The sequence below is a fragment of the Myodes glareolus genome, chromosome 9 (genome assembly GCF_982192425.1).
Source record: "Myodes glareolus chromosome 9, mMyoGla1.1, whole genome shotgun sequence".
Taxonomy (NCBI): Eukaryota; Metazoa; Chordata; class Mammalia; order Rodentia; family Cricetidae; genus Myodes; species Myodes glareolus.
In genome coordinates this window covers 95,653,562-95,668,013 of record NC_142034.1, presented here as the reverse complement: position 1 = coordinate 95,668,013, position 14,452 = coordinate 95,653,562, and the positions used below count along the sequence as shown (strand labels likewise).

The 14,452-nt window shown below is 46.2% G+C and overlaps 1 protein-coding gene across 1 annotated transcript; it reads left to right on the top strand.

The window, feature by feature from the left end:
- Positions 1-3,573: 3,573 nt before the first annotated feature.
- Positions 3,574-5,587, top strand: LOC148121032 (prostatic spermine-binding protein-like). Its single transcript, XM_087909618.1, has 4 exons — positions 3,574-3,622; positions 3,711-3,791; positions 3,989-4,091; positions 5,171-5,587. The coding sequence occupies exons 2-4, from the start codon at positions 3,719-3,721 to the stop codon at positions 5,487-5,489; spliced, it is 495 nt and encodes a 164-aa protein (XP_087765744.1). The 5' UTR covers positions 3,574-3,622; positions 3,711-3,718; the 3' UTR covers positions 5,490-5,587.
- The last annotated feature ends 8,865 nt before the right edge of the window (positions 5,588-14,452 follow it).

Sequence of the window (14,452 nt, the reverse complement as noted above, 5' to 3'; positions counted from 1 at the left end):
ACTCGCCAGGAACAGTCAGATCTTTGTATTAGTCCCTTGTGCCCAAAAATAAACGGAAGAACATGAAAACCTCCCATGCTGCAGTTTTAGAGAAGCTGGTTTCTAAGTCACACCTTTTAATTTGCACTATGATTAGGCAGAATTATATAACAGTCTTTGTTACCATCTGTTTTAAAGTTGCCCCCAATATATGTAAACTCAGCCTAAAGGCTGGGTCAGGAATAGATGATTGATTGCCGTGGCTTCATGTTGTCCCTCTAGTTGCCTGTGCACTTGAAAGAAAAGAAGAAAAAAATTCATGTACGACATGAGATAGACCTTAATTCTGTTTCCCTTTAAAAGCTGGGGTGAGTTTTTTTAGACAGGGTCTGTTTACACAGCCGTGGCTTTCCTGGAGATCGCTCTGAAGACCAGGCTGGCCTCGAACTCACAGAGCTCTGCCCCTCTGCCTCCGGAGAGCTGGAAGCAAAGACACACACCATATGCCTTGCCTCAGGTACTCCGTACCCTGGGTTCCCCATTGCTGGACTAGACAACACTGAATTGTCCTATACAGGCCTTTTCTTGGTGCTGGTATTCCCACAGCTAGGCGATGGGATTTCTCTAGGAGTGTTGCAGGCTCCTGAGGATGCCAGGTTATGTCTTCTTGTCAAAGTTCTAAAGATAGGCTTAGAAGCACTGAGCATTTGGGTAAAAAAGAAACCATGAAAATTCTATTCATCTGTTCAGCTTTGAAAAATTTTGAAGGCTGCTTTCCCAAGCATTGTTCATTAAAATCTAGAACCATGGTGAGAGTCAGAGAATCTCCTTGAGGAAAATCCGGAGGCTGACATGGAAGGTTGCAAGGCCTTGCCTGCAGAGACACTGGCCACTTATACAGGAAACTTAACAAGCTTTCTAAAGACAGCTGGGAAGGGGAATGGAGAGTTGGTTGGCCTGTTAAGAGCGCTTACTCTCTCGCAGAGAACTGGGGTTTGGTTTCCAACTCACAAATACCTGTAACTATTTCCAGGGATCTGACACCCCCTTCCAGCCTCCAGGGGCTCCTGCAGGTGTATGACACACTTAGATTCAGTAAGGTAGCTTAGTGGGGGAGAGATGGCAGACAGGAGAACCTTAACACCAATAGAAAAAGACAAGTGTCTTCTTCAGCAACCAGTTGGCCAATACATGCTCAGGTTTGCAAATGTAACTCCTAACTAGGTTAGCTTCTCTGGGTTCACCCCAGAGTCAGTTCATCTGAACAGAATCAAGGCAAGCTCCTGTTCTTATCTATGCAGAGAGCAGCTCAGAACATCTCCCGGGTCATTCCTTTAGCGAAGTCCTCCTAGGCAAGCTGTGTGCTCCTCTATCTGACCCAAGACAAGTGTATGGAGACTTTCGATTTTCCTAGCTGATGGCTGGAGACATGTATTAAATACTTGGTGAGTCTGTAGCCTTTCTTCTAACAAAGGAAAAGAGAAACAAAAGAAACAGAAGCCAGAGATGATGAAGACACCGCTTGACAAACTCGCAGCAGCCTGAGGATTTCCCTTCCCAATTAGGGACTTCTGCTTACATAAAGCCAGAACCTTATCTATGCCCCACAAAAGAACTTCTGTTTGAACCAGAGCAAAGCAACGTTAGTGAAGTTCTTAGCAGGTATTTAAACAGAAATGCATAGGAAGACGACAGTGCACAGCACCAGGACACGGGTGCAGGCTCCTTGAAAGAGAGAGCGCCACAATTCGGTGACACATATATTCAAATATCTTCCTCCACTTTTGTTGTTACTCAGCATACATTTCTTTCGAAGTTCTTAATTTACAATATGTTTTAAAGATTAAGCAAAGCATCTGAGCAGTGGTGGCTATCTCTTTAATCCCAGCATTTGGGAGGCAGGGGCAGGTGATCTCTGGGAGTTGGAGCCCAACCTAAAGACCTCATCTTAAAAAAAAAAAAAAAAAGACTTGGTGTGGCCGTGCATGGTTGTGATGCCAGTGCAGGGAAAGTGGGGAGACAGGAAGATCCTAGGAGCCTGTTGACAAGCCAGCCTAACTGTATCAGGGTGCTCTAGGATATAGACATGGTCTACAGCAGGGATAAAGGCCTGGAGAGCCAGCTCAGCAGCTGTTCTTCCCAAGGAGCCGGGCTGGACTCCAGCACTGACACCACTGTCTGTAACTCCAGTTCCAGGGGTCTGCGCCCGTCCTCTGGCCTCCAAGCACTCTGAACATAAAAGTGGTACACAGACATATGCAGGCAAAATGATCCATATACATAAAAAATGTTAAATTAAAAAATAGGAATAATTCAGGCTTTTAGTATCAGCATTTGGGAGATACTATGTATCTGAGGTAAACCTAGTCCAGGCTAGCCAAGGTGATAGAAAGACCCCATCTTCAAGAAGTAAAAAAGAGGAGGAGGAAGAAGAGGAGGACGAAGAAAGGGAGGAGGAGGAGGAGGAGGAGGAGAGAAATAAGAAGACACCTGATGTACACTGACATGGGCACACACAGTCATGAACTCCGAATCTACACGCACATACAGTAACACAGAAACAAAAGACCCTTAATAGCTCAGGGGTAGAGCACGTGCCAAATGTATCTGTGGTTCGGGTTCAATCCCATTAATACAGACAAAGACACAGACACACACAATATACAGACACATAGAGGCACACACACACACATATACACACAGACACAGATATAAAGACACACAAACACATAGAGAAACACACACACACAGATAGAGACACACAGACACACAGACATACACATACACACACACATACACAGAGACACACACAGACACAAAAACATATACACACAGACAAACACAGGGACACACAGACAGACACAGACATACGCACACACACACACACACCTCAGCCTGGCCTCAGGTGCTGCAGATGGGATGAACAAGAGAGTTCACCCTCCCCTCAGTCTCTGCCTCTAATTGTGGCTCCTGTTACATCTTGTGTGTCTTTCTATCCCCACGACCTCCTCCGAGTCCCTCAGCACCTGTTCACCCTTCCTGTCCCTAAATCCAGTCTATGAGGGAGACCACCTTGAACACCCGAGTGACAGACCAAGCAACCAATGATTAAGTGCCCCTTGCTCCTTAAGCAGGGCAGGAGCATGAGTGTGGTCCCTGACTCTCTGAGGTCAGCAAGGAGCTTGTAGGGGCTCTGGGAAGTCTGACAGACCTGGGGCTGCCTAGGCTTATGGAGGCCTGGGCCTGTCTGTAGACTTTCTGAGGCCAGTTGTTCCTTCAGCAGAGCTGGTTGAAACCTGCCTGGCAGAGCTGGGGAAGGGCTCTCAGCAAAACTCCCCCACTTGTAATGCCAGGCTCATGAGAGAGAACCAAGGTGACAACAGGAATAAATGGCTGTCACTGTCACCAGCCCTGTTGATGTAAGCTACAGTGCCAAGTCGGCAAACACAGTGTGTCCGGGAGCCTCCCCAGATGGCTTTGAGAACTCCCCCAGGAAGAGCCCCCCACCAGCTCCTTCCTGTCCCTCTGGTGGCCTGTGGCTGCTGCTTCCTTCTGGACAGGGGCCCAAGAGACTCCAGGAGCATATAAGGGGAGGGCAAGGAGGTCCAGGCACGAGATACCCTGGGCAGATTCTCCCAGTCAGGTAAGGCGCATGGCTCCCAGGGGCAGGCATGGCGAAGTCCAGCTGGTTCCCTGTCTAGGAGTTAGGTCGTCTTTGTTCTTTCTCTCAGATCTTGAGATGATCCAGCCGGAGGCCATGCTGCTGTTGCTGATCCTTGCCGTGCTGGGGACCCCAGCCTTTTCGGCAGATGGTAAGCCAACTGTGGGATGAGCTCCTCTCCCTGGTGGCCACCTCATCTCTCTCAACCCTGGAGACCCGGGACTCTTCCCAGCCTTTGCCACAGACTAAATGAGGTCATCGGACATCCTCCCTGGCTTCAAGGGTGGGAAGACAGGCCCTCCACATGGCCGAGTGGGCTTTCTCCTTGCTGGGTTTTTGTCCACACAGATTATCATGGCACAACAACGGGCACACCTTTCTGTACTTCCATACCTGAGGGGAAAAACCTAACGGCAGTGCGCATGTATGTTCGGAATAGCATTATTATGGGGTAAGTATGAGCGGGGTCACGGCCCCTACTGCTGTGTCCTGTCCCAATTCTTCCAGTTTCAGGAACCCATCTATAAGTACATGGTCTAGAGGGAGAGGGAGAGAGAGGACAGAGACAGAGGCAGAGGCAGGGAAATGAGTTATTCCATAACCCTGTTGGATGACTAATCAATAGTGTCTTCCCACAGAGTTCCCATCTGGTTCCCGGTGCCTGGTTAAAGCTATTTGATGTTTAGAGTCAGGGAGTCACTAAGCAAACCTTTTGTCTTGTTTCTGTCCCCAAACACCTCTCTTGATTACAGTCCTATTATTTTAGAATCCATTTTTAATCCATTTGATCAACCCACCTTGGTTGATCAAGGTTGAAAATGCATCTGCCTACTGAAGTCAGTCACAAAAGGTGCTGAGTCCCCACACTTGAAGCAGAATCTAAGCTGTCTGGCTTGAGTCGAGGAGCTGAGAGTCAGAGGGGAGCTCTGACTGATTATTAGTGGCATGATATGTTGGAAGCAGAAAACCCAAAGTCAGGCCTTTCATACTGGGGTCCACCCTCCTTGGGGCCCGAGTGGATTTCTGCTTTGTGCTTAGAGGATGGCAGACACATGGGAGATGGAGATGGGACGAGTCAGACAAACTGAAGACAGTGTGTGAACAGGGCTGAGAAAGCTCTGGAATGACAAGAAGGATGAGGATGCCGGTGGAGTCAGTGGGTGGGGCTGGTGAAGTCCCCTAGAGCATGGAAAGCACCTGTTCTTCTGGGATCTGCTGTTGTCTTATAAGTGGCTGAGGTAGAGAAAGTCCCAGCTTGGCCAGGGTCAGCTTCTCGTGGCAGTAGCTGCTCCGTCTGAAGGTCTCATGAGCAGGTTCCAGGTTCTACTCTGCTTGTGACGTTACTGTGCATGTGGGGGGACCGAGTCCCCAGCAGGCTGAGTAATGACCACAGTGTCTGAGAGACTTTCTGAGTGAGAGACTTGTTTGTGTGTCTCAAGAAGTCAGACGAGAGCGGGGAGGGGCACCATGGACCGGGAGGCAGGCTGTGCTGTGTCTGGATGAGGGTCCTAATCTTGTCCTCTCTCCTAGTGTCCAGGTGCAGCATGATGGCAGCTGGGATGATGTAAGTGGCTATGCCGAGGGGACTCCTGTGCTACTGACTCTGAACGATGATGAACACGTCATCGGGGTCTTCGGCACATACAGGTTCTATATTCAGCAAATAGTCTTGTACACCAACAGGCCACGGGATCAGTATTTTGGGTCCCTCAAAGGTCTCAACGAGTTCTCTGATTACCCTCAAAATGGTGACCATGTGCTCAAGGGCTTCTGTGGCTTTTATGTGAGGGGTGGGTTAAGGGCCATCAAGTTTGTGTGGGGGAGTAAAAGCGGAACATGCACAGAGTAAGGTGCACGGTCACCCACGCTGGAGTGGTCTGTGTCACATACGCCCCCTCGCCCACACTTCCAAACTGAACCCACTAATAAATACAACGTCTGCATGAACTCTGTGTCCAGGTGGGATTTGTTCTTTGCAGTCTCTGTGAACTGAAATGAAGGGTGGGTAGAGTAGGTCAGGCAAGGATTAGGGCCTGCCTACAATGAGCCTAGGCTATGGTCTCTGTAGAGTGTCAGCTCAGACACCTCCACTGTGTCCTGTTCTGTGTGTGTGGTCCACACGCGGCCGTCCTCTGCTGACTCTACATTGTTCCAGGCTTCTCTGGTTGTTCAAGGGTCCTCGGGGAGGCCAGCAAACATTTGCCAAGAGCAGGGTCTCACCAAGCTTCTTGGCACTGAGGGATCAGAGAAAGGGGTGCAGCTGGAGGAGTTGGGGGGGGATGGCTCAGTGGATAAAGGGCTTTTGTGCAAAAATGAGAACCCAGGTTTGGCTCCCCAGCAACTTCCCCAATGTAACCACAGCAATGGGACATGTTCTTTAGGAGCAGAGGCAGGCTGATCCTCAGTGCTCAGTGGCCAGCTAGTCCAGCCAAATCTGTAAGGTCTGGCTTCAGTGAAGACATCTTGGCTCACAAAATAAGCCAGAGAGGAATGGAGGAAGACACTCATGGTCAATCACTAGCCTCCACATGCATGTACGCATATGTAAGTGTGTGCCTTTCCTCACATTCATGCAGACACAAACATATACATGACATGCACATCCACAGATAAAAGCACACCCATTAAAGGGCTCAGACTGCTGCTAAGAGCCACAGATAATTTATGTCACTTTGTGGCAAAGTAGCCCAAGTTGATCCACTTGGGTCTCAGACCACAAATGGAGACAGAATTCTTTAACAAAATCTCAAGACAAATGGCAAACCAGATTAAAAGAATAGAAACAAACTGCCAAACAAGACCTGAGCTTCTTTGGCACGTAATTCCAAATAACCACGCAGACTGCCGCTGAACTCAGTCTTGAGGTAACAAGCAATTCACCAATAGCACAACAGAAGGCAAGCTTTGGACTTGGAGAGTTTATCAGCGAAACAGCCTAAAATTTCCTAAGATTCTCATCAGAAGCCCCAATTTCAGTAAGAGGACAGCATTAGACATTTTGTGACTCCTGGTTTTGTTTGGTCACACTAATTCCATGTAAGGCACCTGGAGGGCCACCTATAATCCCATTTATCAATAGAGAAGAAAAAGTGTTTTCACAACCCTTGGATGTAATTTGAGAGTTCCCTAAATGGTATTCATGATGGACATATAAACTGATGGCTTGATTGCTTCATAGTCTGGTTAAGGGGAAGTTTTCATAACAAATATTAGAGAGAACAGCCAGAGGCATCAGGAAGAGTCCAGAGCAGAGAGAGAGAGATAGGCTGAACCTGGCCAGCAGAGTAGACCTGTCCTGGAGAGAAGTAGGAGCTGGGTGGAGACAGAGAGAGAGGGAAGGAGAGAGAGACAGAGAGAGAGAGAGAGAGAGAGAGAGAGAGAGAGAGAGATGGAGAGAGAGGGAGAGAGAGAAGACAGGGTTGGAGAGCAAGAGAGAATACGTGTGAAATACCCAGAAGCCCATGAACTTGAGATTTTAGGGTGGGGGAGGAGGTGAGAAGGGTAGGACCTAGCATGGACTGTGAAGTGTGTAACAGGTAATGAGACACTGAGGGAGCCTGGAAGCCAGTGTGAGCTTTGATATAATAATATATACGGTACATAGCCATTTGTCCCTTCTGCCAGTGACAAGGGAAATGACTTCTTTTGGTAGAGGGGAACCAGCGTCACAAGTTCCTGAGACATGCTGGCTTTCATCTACCCACCAGGAGTCCTCCCATAGCACAGGCTGAGCCTTCTGCTCTCTGGACTGTCATTTGGAGTTTGGGGACCCGGAGTCTCCTTTGGACTTGACAGCTGATGTCAAGACATCTGAATTTGACTCTTAGAGAAGCCACATCCTTGTTCTCAAGGTCCTCATTCCTCTCCTGGGCAGCTCTCTACTCTGAATAACATCCAACTCTGCTTCCTACTGGCTTATCTTGAAGTAATTTTCTGCATCGAAGCCAAGGATCTGGTTTTATATGAGTCCAGGTCCCAAAATGATTAAGCAAACTCTGTAAAGAGAAATCCATGTGTGTCTGATTAAAAGGTATCAAGGATTTATTAAGATATGAAAAGGGGAAAATACACTCATGAATACCGAATTTGGTAAATCCAATTACACAGTCCTCGGAAATCTTGGGACCAATCACATGCAATTTTATCCTGCCTCACTTGGCTTTTCCACTCAAGAGAGAGTGACCCCCCCACTTCCTTATAAGAGGTCCTGTAGGCAGACAAGGAACACTGCCTCCGTTGGGCCAGATATCACTAGGTCCTGTGCACAGAGAAACTACCTACCATAAAATGCATATTTTGGCAGACTTTTATAAATGACCAAAGACCAAAATTAATGGTACAAATACATAACTTTATAATTGAGGTATTATTAGATACAGGTATGGATGTGACTATTATTACTCCAAATTCATGACATCCTAACTGGCTTCTTTTGGAGGTGGATGTTCAGTTCTTAGGGATTGGATTTCTATCTCAGGCAAAATAAATCACAAGATGTATTGAATGAATAGGGCCAGAAGGACAAAGAGGAAGGTTGAGGCCCAACGTGGCTAATGTTGCAGTGTATGTATGGGGTCATGATTTGTTACAGCAATGGACTACCCAGATTAATATTCTCCCAATCTCAGAAGCAGACCATAAACCAATTCACATTTCTGGGAATAATATTGTAAGACACTGTAAAAAATAGTCACCGACCATCCAGGTTGTACAAGAACAGGACACAACAGCTGTTGAACTCTCAGAGGTACCCCACATCTCACCCTTAATATGGTACCTTGACAAACCTGTCTGGGTTGGCCAGTAGCCTTTGACATTAGAGGATCTACAGGCTTTATTTAAATCAGTTGGTTCAGATACAGCTAAATGCTAGACATATTGAAGAATCTGTGAGCCCTTGGAATTCTCCTGTATTTGTTTTTAAAAAGAAATCTGGAAAATGGAGAATGCTGACAGACCTGAGAGCCATAAATTAAGTAATTCAGCCAATGGGTGCTCTACAGCCTGGAATGCCTTTGCTTTCTCTGTTACCTAAAGAATGGCCTATCACAGTTACTGATTTAAAGTCTGTCTCTTCACTATACCTCTACAAGAAAAGGTTAGGGATAAATTTATCTTCATGGTACTTATTTGTAATAATTCTCATCCAGTTAAGAGATATCAATGGAAGAATCTTCCACAGGGAATGTTAAATATCCCCATGCTGTGCAATATTTTATGCAAAAACTACTGGAAATAATTCTTGTACAGCTTCCACAATCTGTAATTCATCACAATCTGAATGATATCTTATTAGCTAATTCAAAGGCAGACACTAGAAAAAAAATGTTTGAAGAAGTAAAGGAGGTCTTGCCTTGCTGGGGATTACAAATTGTTGCTCTTTCCTGGGCTGTGCTCCTATGTTAGTTGAAACCAAGGTGAGGGGTGATACAGAATGTCAGTAGCCTGTTAAGTCAGAGCAGAAGACCAGTAGATCACGCCTTCCTGAGTCTGCTGTTAGAGCAGTCATACTGCCTCCTGGACGAGGCTCCTTTCTTATCAGTCAATAGAGGTTTGTGTGGTGTGGGGCAATATTATACAGGCCACACATTTCTGCATTGTACCAGCAGGCAGCCTCTCAAGCCACAATAGCCGCAGAGATGCTGAAAGCATCTTCAGAAGGCTGTCTCCAGAGCTCAGGATATGCTGCCCCTTTCTTTGTAATTAGGAGATGGCCTGAGAAGAGGGGTCAGCTCCAAGCTAGTGACAGAGCTGCGGACATGACTTTAGTCCAGCTACCCTGGAAACAGAATGCTAATGAATTTACACTTCAGTTTACCTTGGGGGGAAAATTGGATAATAAACACAGGGTGATCTTCAGGATTTAAATGAACCCCGAGACTCCCTTCTGATATTACTGTGTGAACTGTGTCCCAATTATTCATGCACCTCCACGCTAGTCCAGAGGGAAAGATAGTTTATGTTGGGGCATTGGACCCAGACAGTGTGGGACTATTTTTCTGTAGATTTGGGCTATGAGACTTGACTGACTGAATCGTTTTTTACCCCATGGCTTCATGGTGTGGGGGAGGTACCCAGTTGCCCTACAAGAAAAGTCAGGTTTATACACTGTTGGGATACTATAGAACGGAGAAATGCCATGATTATATAAGATTTTTACAGAATTGACAGTGACTTATCCAAAGGACAGTGTTCCCACAGCTCTGCAAATCAGGTTACTCCAGGTGGAGTGTACATACACACTTCCTGTGGATAGTCCAACAGATCTGTCAGCTGTGCATTCACTGTATAACACCTACGGGCTCACCACACACATCACTGAATCAAATGAGTCCATGGAGCTGGTTTCCAATGTAGATTACCTGAGGGTCTTTGTTGAGCAAGCTTAAGTTCAGACCTCAAATCTCCAGCACATTGACACAGCAGGTGAGAAGAGAATGTGGCCTGAGTTCAGAAAAAGGCAAACTCTTAAAGGGGAAACGCCACAAGTAAGGGAGTACTTGTCTCGTCCACTGCGGATTGTGTAGGGGGAGTATAGTGTTAGATTTTTCTTAAGACAAGCCTCTCCCTCGATGCAAATAATTCCAATCAGACCAAATATGACCGAATAAAAGATGCCCATGTTTAATGCAGCGTTCCCAGGTGGTACCAGGAAAGCATGGAGAGGAAAAGAGAGAGAGAAGGGGAGACCACGTGTTCATTCTCTGGAGCTCAGTTTAAATAGCCTTTTGGAGTGGTCTTGACCTTCCCTGGGGAGGCGGCTTATTCCAGGAGCTGGGCTGAAGGCCCTAGGCAAACAATCTGGACTTTGTATAAAGGGGATTTAGGAAGCTGGGGTGATGCTTCTGACCAAAAACAGAGTAAGAAGATTTCTGAAACCATTGGTCAGTTTTTTTGGGCATGAAATCCTAACAAAGAACCATGTATCACTGACAAGGTATCTGAGAGGGCAGGATGTCTTCAGAGACATCTGAACCTCATTAAATTTTATGGCCCTGCTCCTTAGCTCCTTAATTGGCTATTTGTAGGGTAGCTATTCAAATTCTGCTGTTGCAACCCATTCCTGGAACTGAGGTCGCACCCCCCCACCTCATGACTGTTTGCTTTTCCTTTTGCTGGGCAGCCCCATCCCCACCTGCCTCTAAATGCTCTTTTTCTTGCTGTATTCCTTTTCTGGCTCCTCTTCCTTCTATTCAGTCTCTGCCATTGCTACCGCTGGTTCGGCAGAAACCAGTAAGATTAGTTGGATCTGCAAGGTGCTGTTTCCAGTTTCAGCCCTTGTCCTCCGCGCCCCACCCCACCCCTACCCCCCCCCCGCAGTCCCCGCATGGTGGCTGGGGGCATGGCGGTTCAGCAACACTGTGGCTTACGGTACTGAGTAATTTTCCTGTCTATTTCATGTATGAAAGAATGTGTGAATGAGTGACTACAAGGATATAATTCTGTTTTACATGTATGTTCAACATGGCCTCTATGTCGTTCTTGTTATTTATATCTGTTTAATATTACTGCCACAGCTCTAAAAATGTGGCTTCTCCATACAACCACGTGGCCTCCGCCCATTTGGCCAAGGTCAGGTGACCTCATCCCCATCTTGACTAAGGGAAGGTCAGGTGACTAAGTCCTGCCTTCTTTACTGAGGTATTCCTTGCCTAGTCTCGTGGTTCACTTACATTTTTGTCTCTAAATTCTTCTTATTGACTCTGTTGCATGTGTGTTTTGCATAATGGCATGCTTTTGGTAGGGTCCACCAAAGCATCCACTCTGCCCAACTCCTGTTTAATGTGTGTGTGTGTGTATGTGTGTGTGTATGCATGTGACTTGAGTTAACTATGTACAAATATAAGTTAGCTTTAACTGTGTGTGTATATGTGTATAAAACTTAAATTCAACTGGGTGTAAATGTATGTATATTTATTGTTAAGTGTTACAATTGTCTGTTCATTATATCTCATTCCAGACTAAAAAAAAACAAGTCTCATGTTTTAAATTGGCATGTACTTTTAAATCTCTTACAAAAACACTGTATATGTAATCCAACCCTGCTTTAAAGCATATTAAGCTGTCTTCCACTATTGTCAGTTCTTCCGTTAAGTTTCTATTGCAAGCAGCTTTTTTTCTTCTTTCTTCCACAAGTATAAGTTTTACCTGTTAAAAGCCAGCACAGCCAAGCTTGGACCCAGCTTCCAGGCAGATTCTATGCTGTAATTATAACCTCCCAACGGCCACACTCCTAAAAAAAAAAAAATAACTCTCCCTCCCTCAACTTTTACCAACTGCCCATAGCTCTTCAGCTAGGGGTGGGGTGCTGGGAGCCGCTCTCCCATCCATGCTGGAATGGTGATTGGCTTGATCTTGTAGACGTCTTGTGAAGGCAACCGCAGCTGCTGTAAATTAGTCTGTGCAACCATCACATCCTGTTTACTATGCAGACTTTACAGTTCTTCCCTTCTGCTCTTCTGTGACAGCCCCTGAGTCTTGGGTGGGGAGGAGGTGGCTGTAGGTGACCAAGCATTTACAACCACCAGTTCTTAGCATTTTGACCAGCATTTTGCCCATTGTAAAAAGAAACTTCTCTGACCAAGGTTGAGAGCCACACAAATTTATGGATATAAACATAAATATTTAGAAGGTTGTTTCCTGGTTATTGTGGCATACATCTTTAATCTCAGTACTTAGTAGGTACAGGCAGGAAAATCTCTGTGAGTCCAAGGTTGGCTGATGTACATAGTAAGTTCCAAATCAATGAGAATTTCATAGTAAGACCTTGTCTAAAAATAAAATTAAAAAAAGTAGTGTCATTTAGCAAAACATCAGTTAATTCTGCCCCCAATGGACTATGATCTCTTCAGTCATGAGATTCTAACCAAGTTTAGAGTACCAAATATAAAGTCCCTCCAGTGGAACAGGCTTCAAATCTAATCAGAAGACGAGTGGTTAGCCCTATAACCTACGCCACTATTGCACCAGTGAGCAGAACTTGGCTAGCATGTAGGAATTAGTCTTAGTCAGTGTTCTTTTGCTGTGAAGAGACACCATGACCACGGCAACTCTTATAAAAGAAAGCATTTGGTTAGGGTTTGCTTAAAGTTCCAGAGGGCTAGTGCATTATCATCATGGTGGGGAGCATGACAGCATTCAGGCAGACATGGTGCTGAAGAGGTAGCTGAGAGTTCTACATCTGGATCCACAGGCAGCAGGAAGAGAGAGCTCCTGGGCCTGGGTTGGGCTCTTGATACATTAAAGCTTTCTCCCTCGATGACACACTTCCAGCTCCCCCTTCAGTGACACACTTCCTCCAAAAGGGCACACCTACACCAATAAGTCACACCTCCTAATTCTTCTCCCAGCAGCGCCGCTCCCTGATGACTAGGCATTTAAATATATGAGCCTATGGGGGCCATTTTTATTCAAACTACTACAGTATTGTAGCATGCAGGATCCAGTGCTGGGCAGGACTGCCAATAGCTCTTCTTTCCCAAAGCCCATAGAGTACCCTCCAGAACTTTGAAAGTTAGCCAGCAAAGGATTTCCTGATTAGTTCGTAGTTGTCAAAACAGCTTCTGACACTGAGCATACAAGATGAGTCTTGCACCTGAACGGCGCCATCTGTCTGGTGCCACTCAAGTACAGAGACTGACAAATGACCTGTTCACGGAAGCAGGAAAGGTACCACCCTATACATTTATTGAGACTGTAGAAGCACATTGCTATGTGTCTTAGTTCAAGTTTCTATTGCTGTGACGAAACACCATGGCAAAAAAGCAAGCCGGGGAGGAAAGGGTTTATTAGGCTTACACTTTAGCATTGTTGTTCATCACTGAAGGAAGTCAGGACAGGAACTCAAGCAGGGCAGGATCCCGGAGGCAGGAACTGATGCAGAGGCCATGGAGGGGAGCTGCTTACTGGCTTGCTCAGCTTGCTTTCTTATAGAAGCCAGGACCAGCAGCCCAGGGATGACACCAGCCACCATGGCCTGGGCCTTCCCCCACTGATCACTAAATGAGAAAATGCCTCACAGCTGGATCTCATCAAGGCATTTCCTCAGCCGAGGCTCCTTCCTCTGATGACTCCAGCTTGTGTCAAGTTGACACACAAAACCAGCTAGTACAGCATATTAAAATTATATCAGGAGAATCAGCCCCAAGAATTTATGAGACACACGAGACCAAGGAAAGGGTACAATTCCCTCATGTAAAAAGATGGACATCTAACATCTAATTGCTGACAATGAAACCACTGTCCCTTGTGAATTTTTTGTTATTCAATAAATATTGACACTGTGGAAACACACAAACATGTTTGTACTTGTGACCTCGCATATTTATGACATCAGTGACCCCAGTTCCATCTTCAGGGTACTGACATGAGTGTTTAGGTTTAAATAGAGAAAAAACGGGGAACTGGAGAGAGGGGTCAGTGGTTAAAAGTGCTTGCTGTACAACCACAAAGACGTGAGTTCATATCCTAGCCCCAATATAACAAGCTGGGCATGGTCTCATGGTCTCTGCAACCCCAGTGCTATTGGGGGCAGACACAGGAGGATCATTGTTAGCTGGACAAACTGGAGCTTCAGGTTCAAGGACAGGCTATGCCTCACTGATAAAGGAGAAGAGTGACAGAGGAGGGTCCCTGATGCCTTTGTCTGGCCTCTGCAGGCACACACATGTATGCATGGACCACATACATGAAACATACATGCACACACACAAGAATGGAGGCAAAGGGTAAGAGGGATGCATAATTGAACAGCCCTGGTCTAGGTGTGATCTTGCCCGTTGTTACCTCAGCTGTATGCTGCAAGGTGCTGGG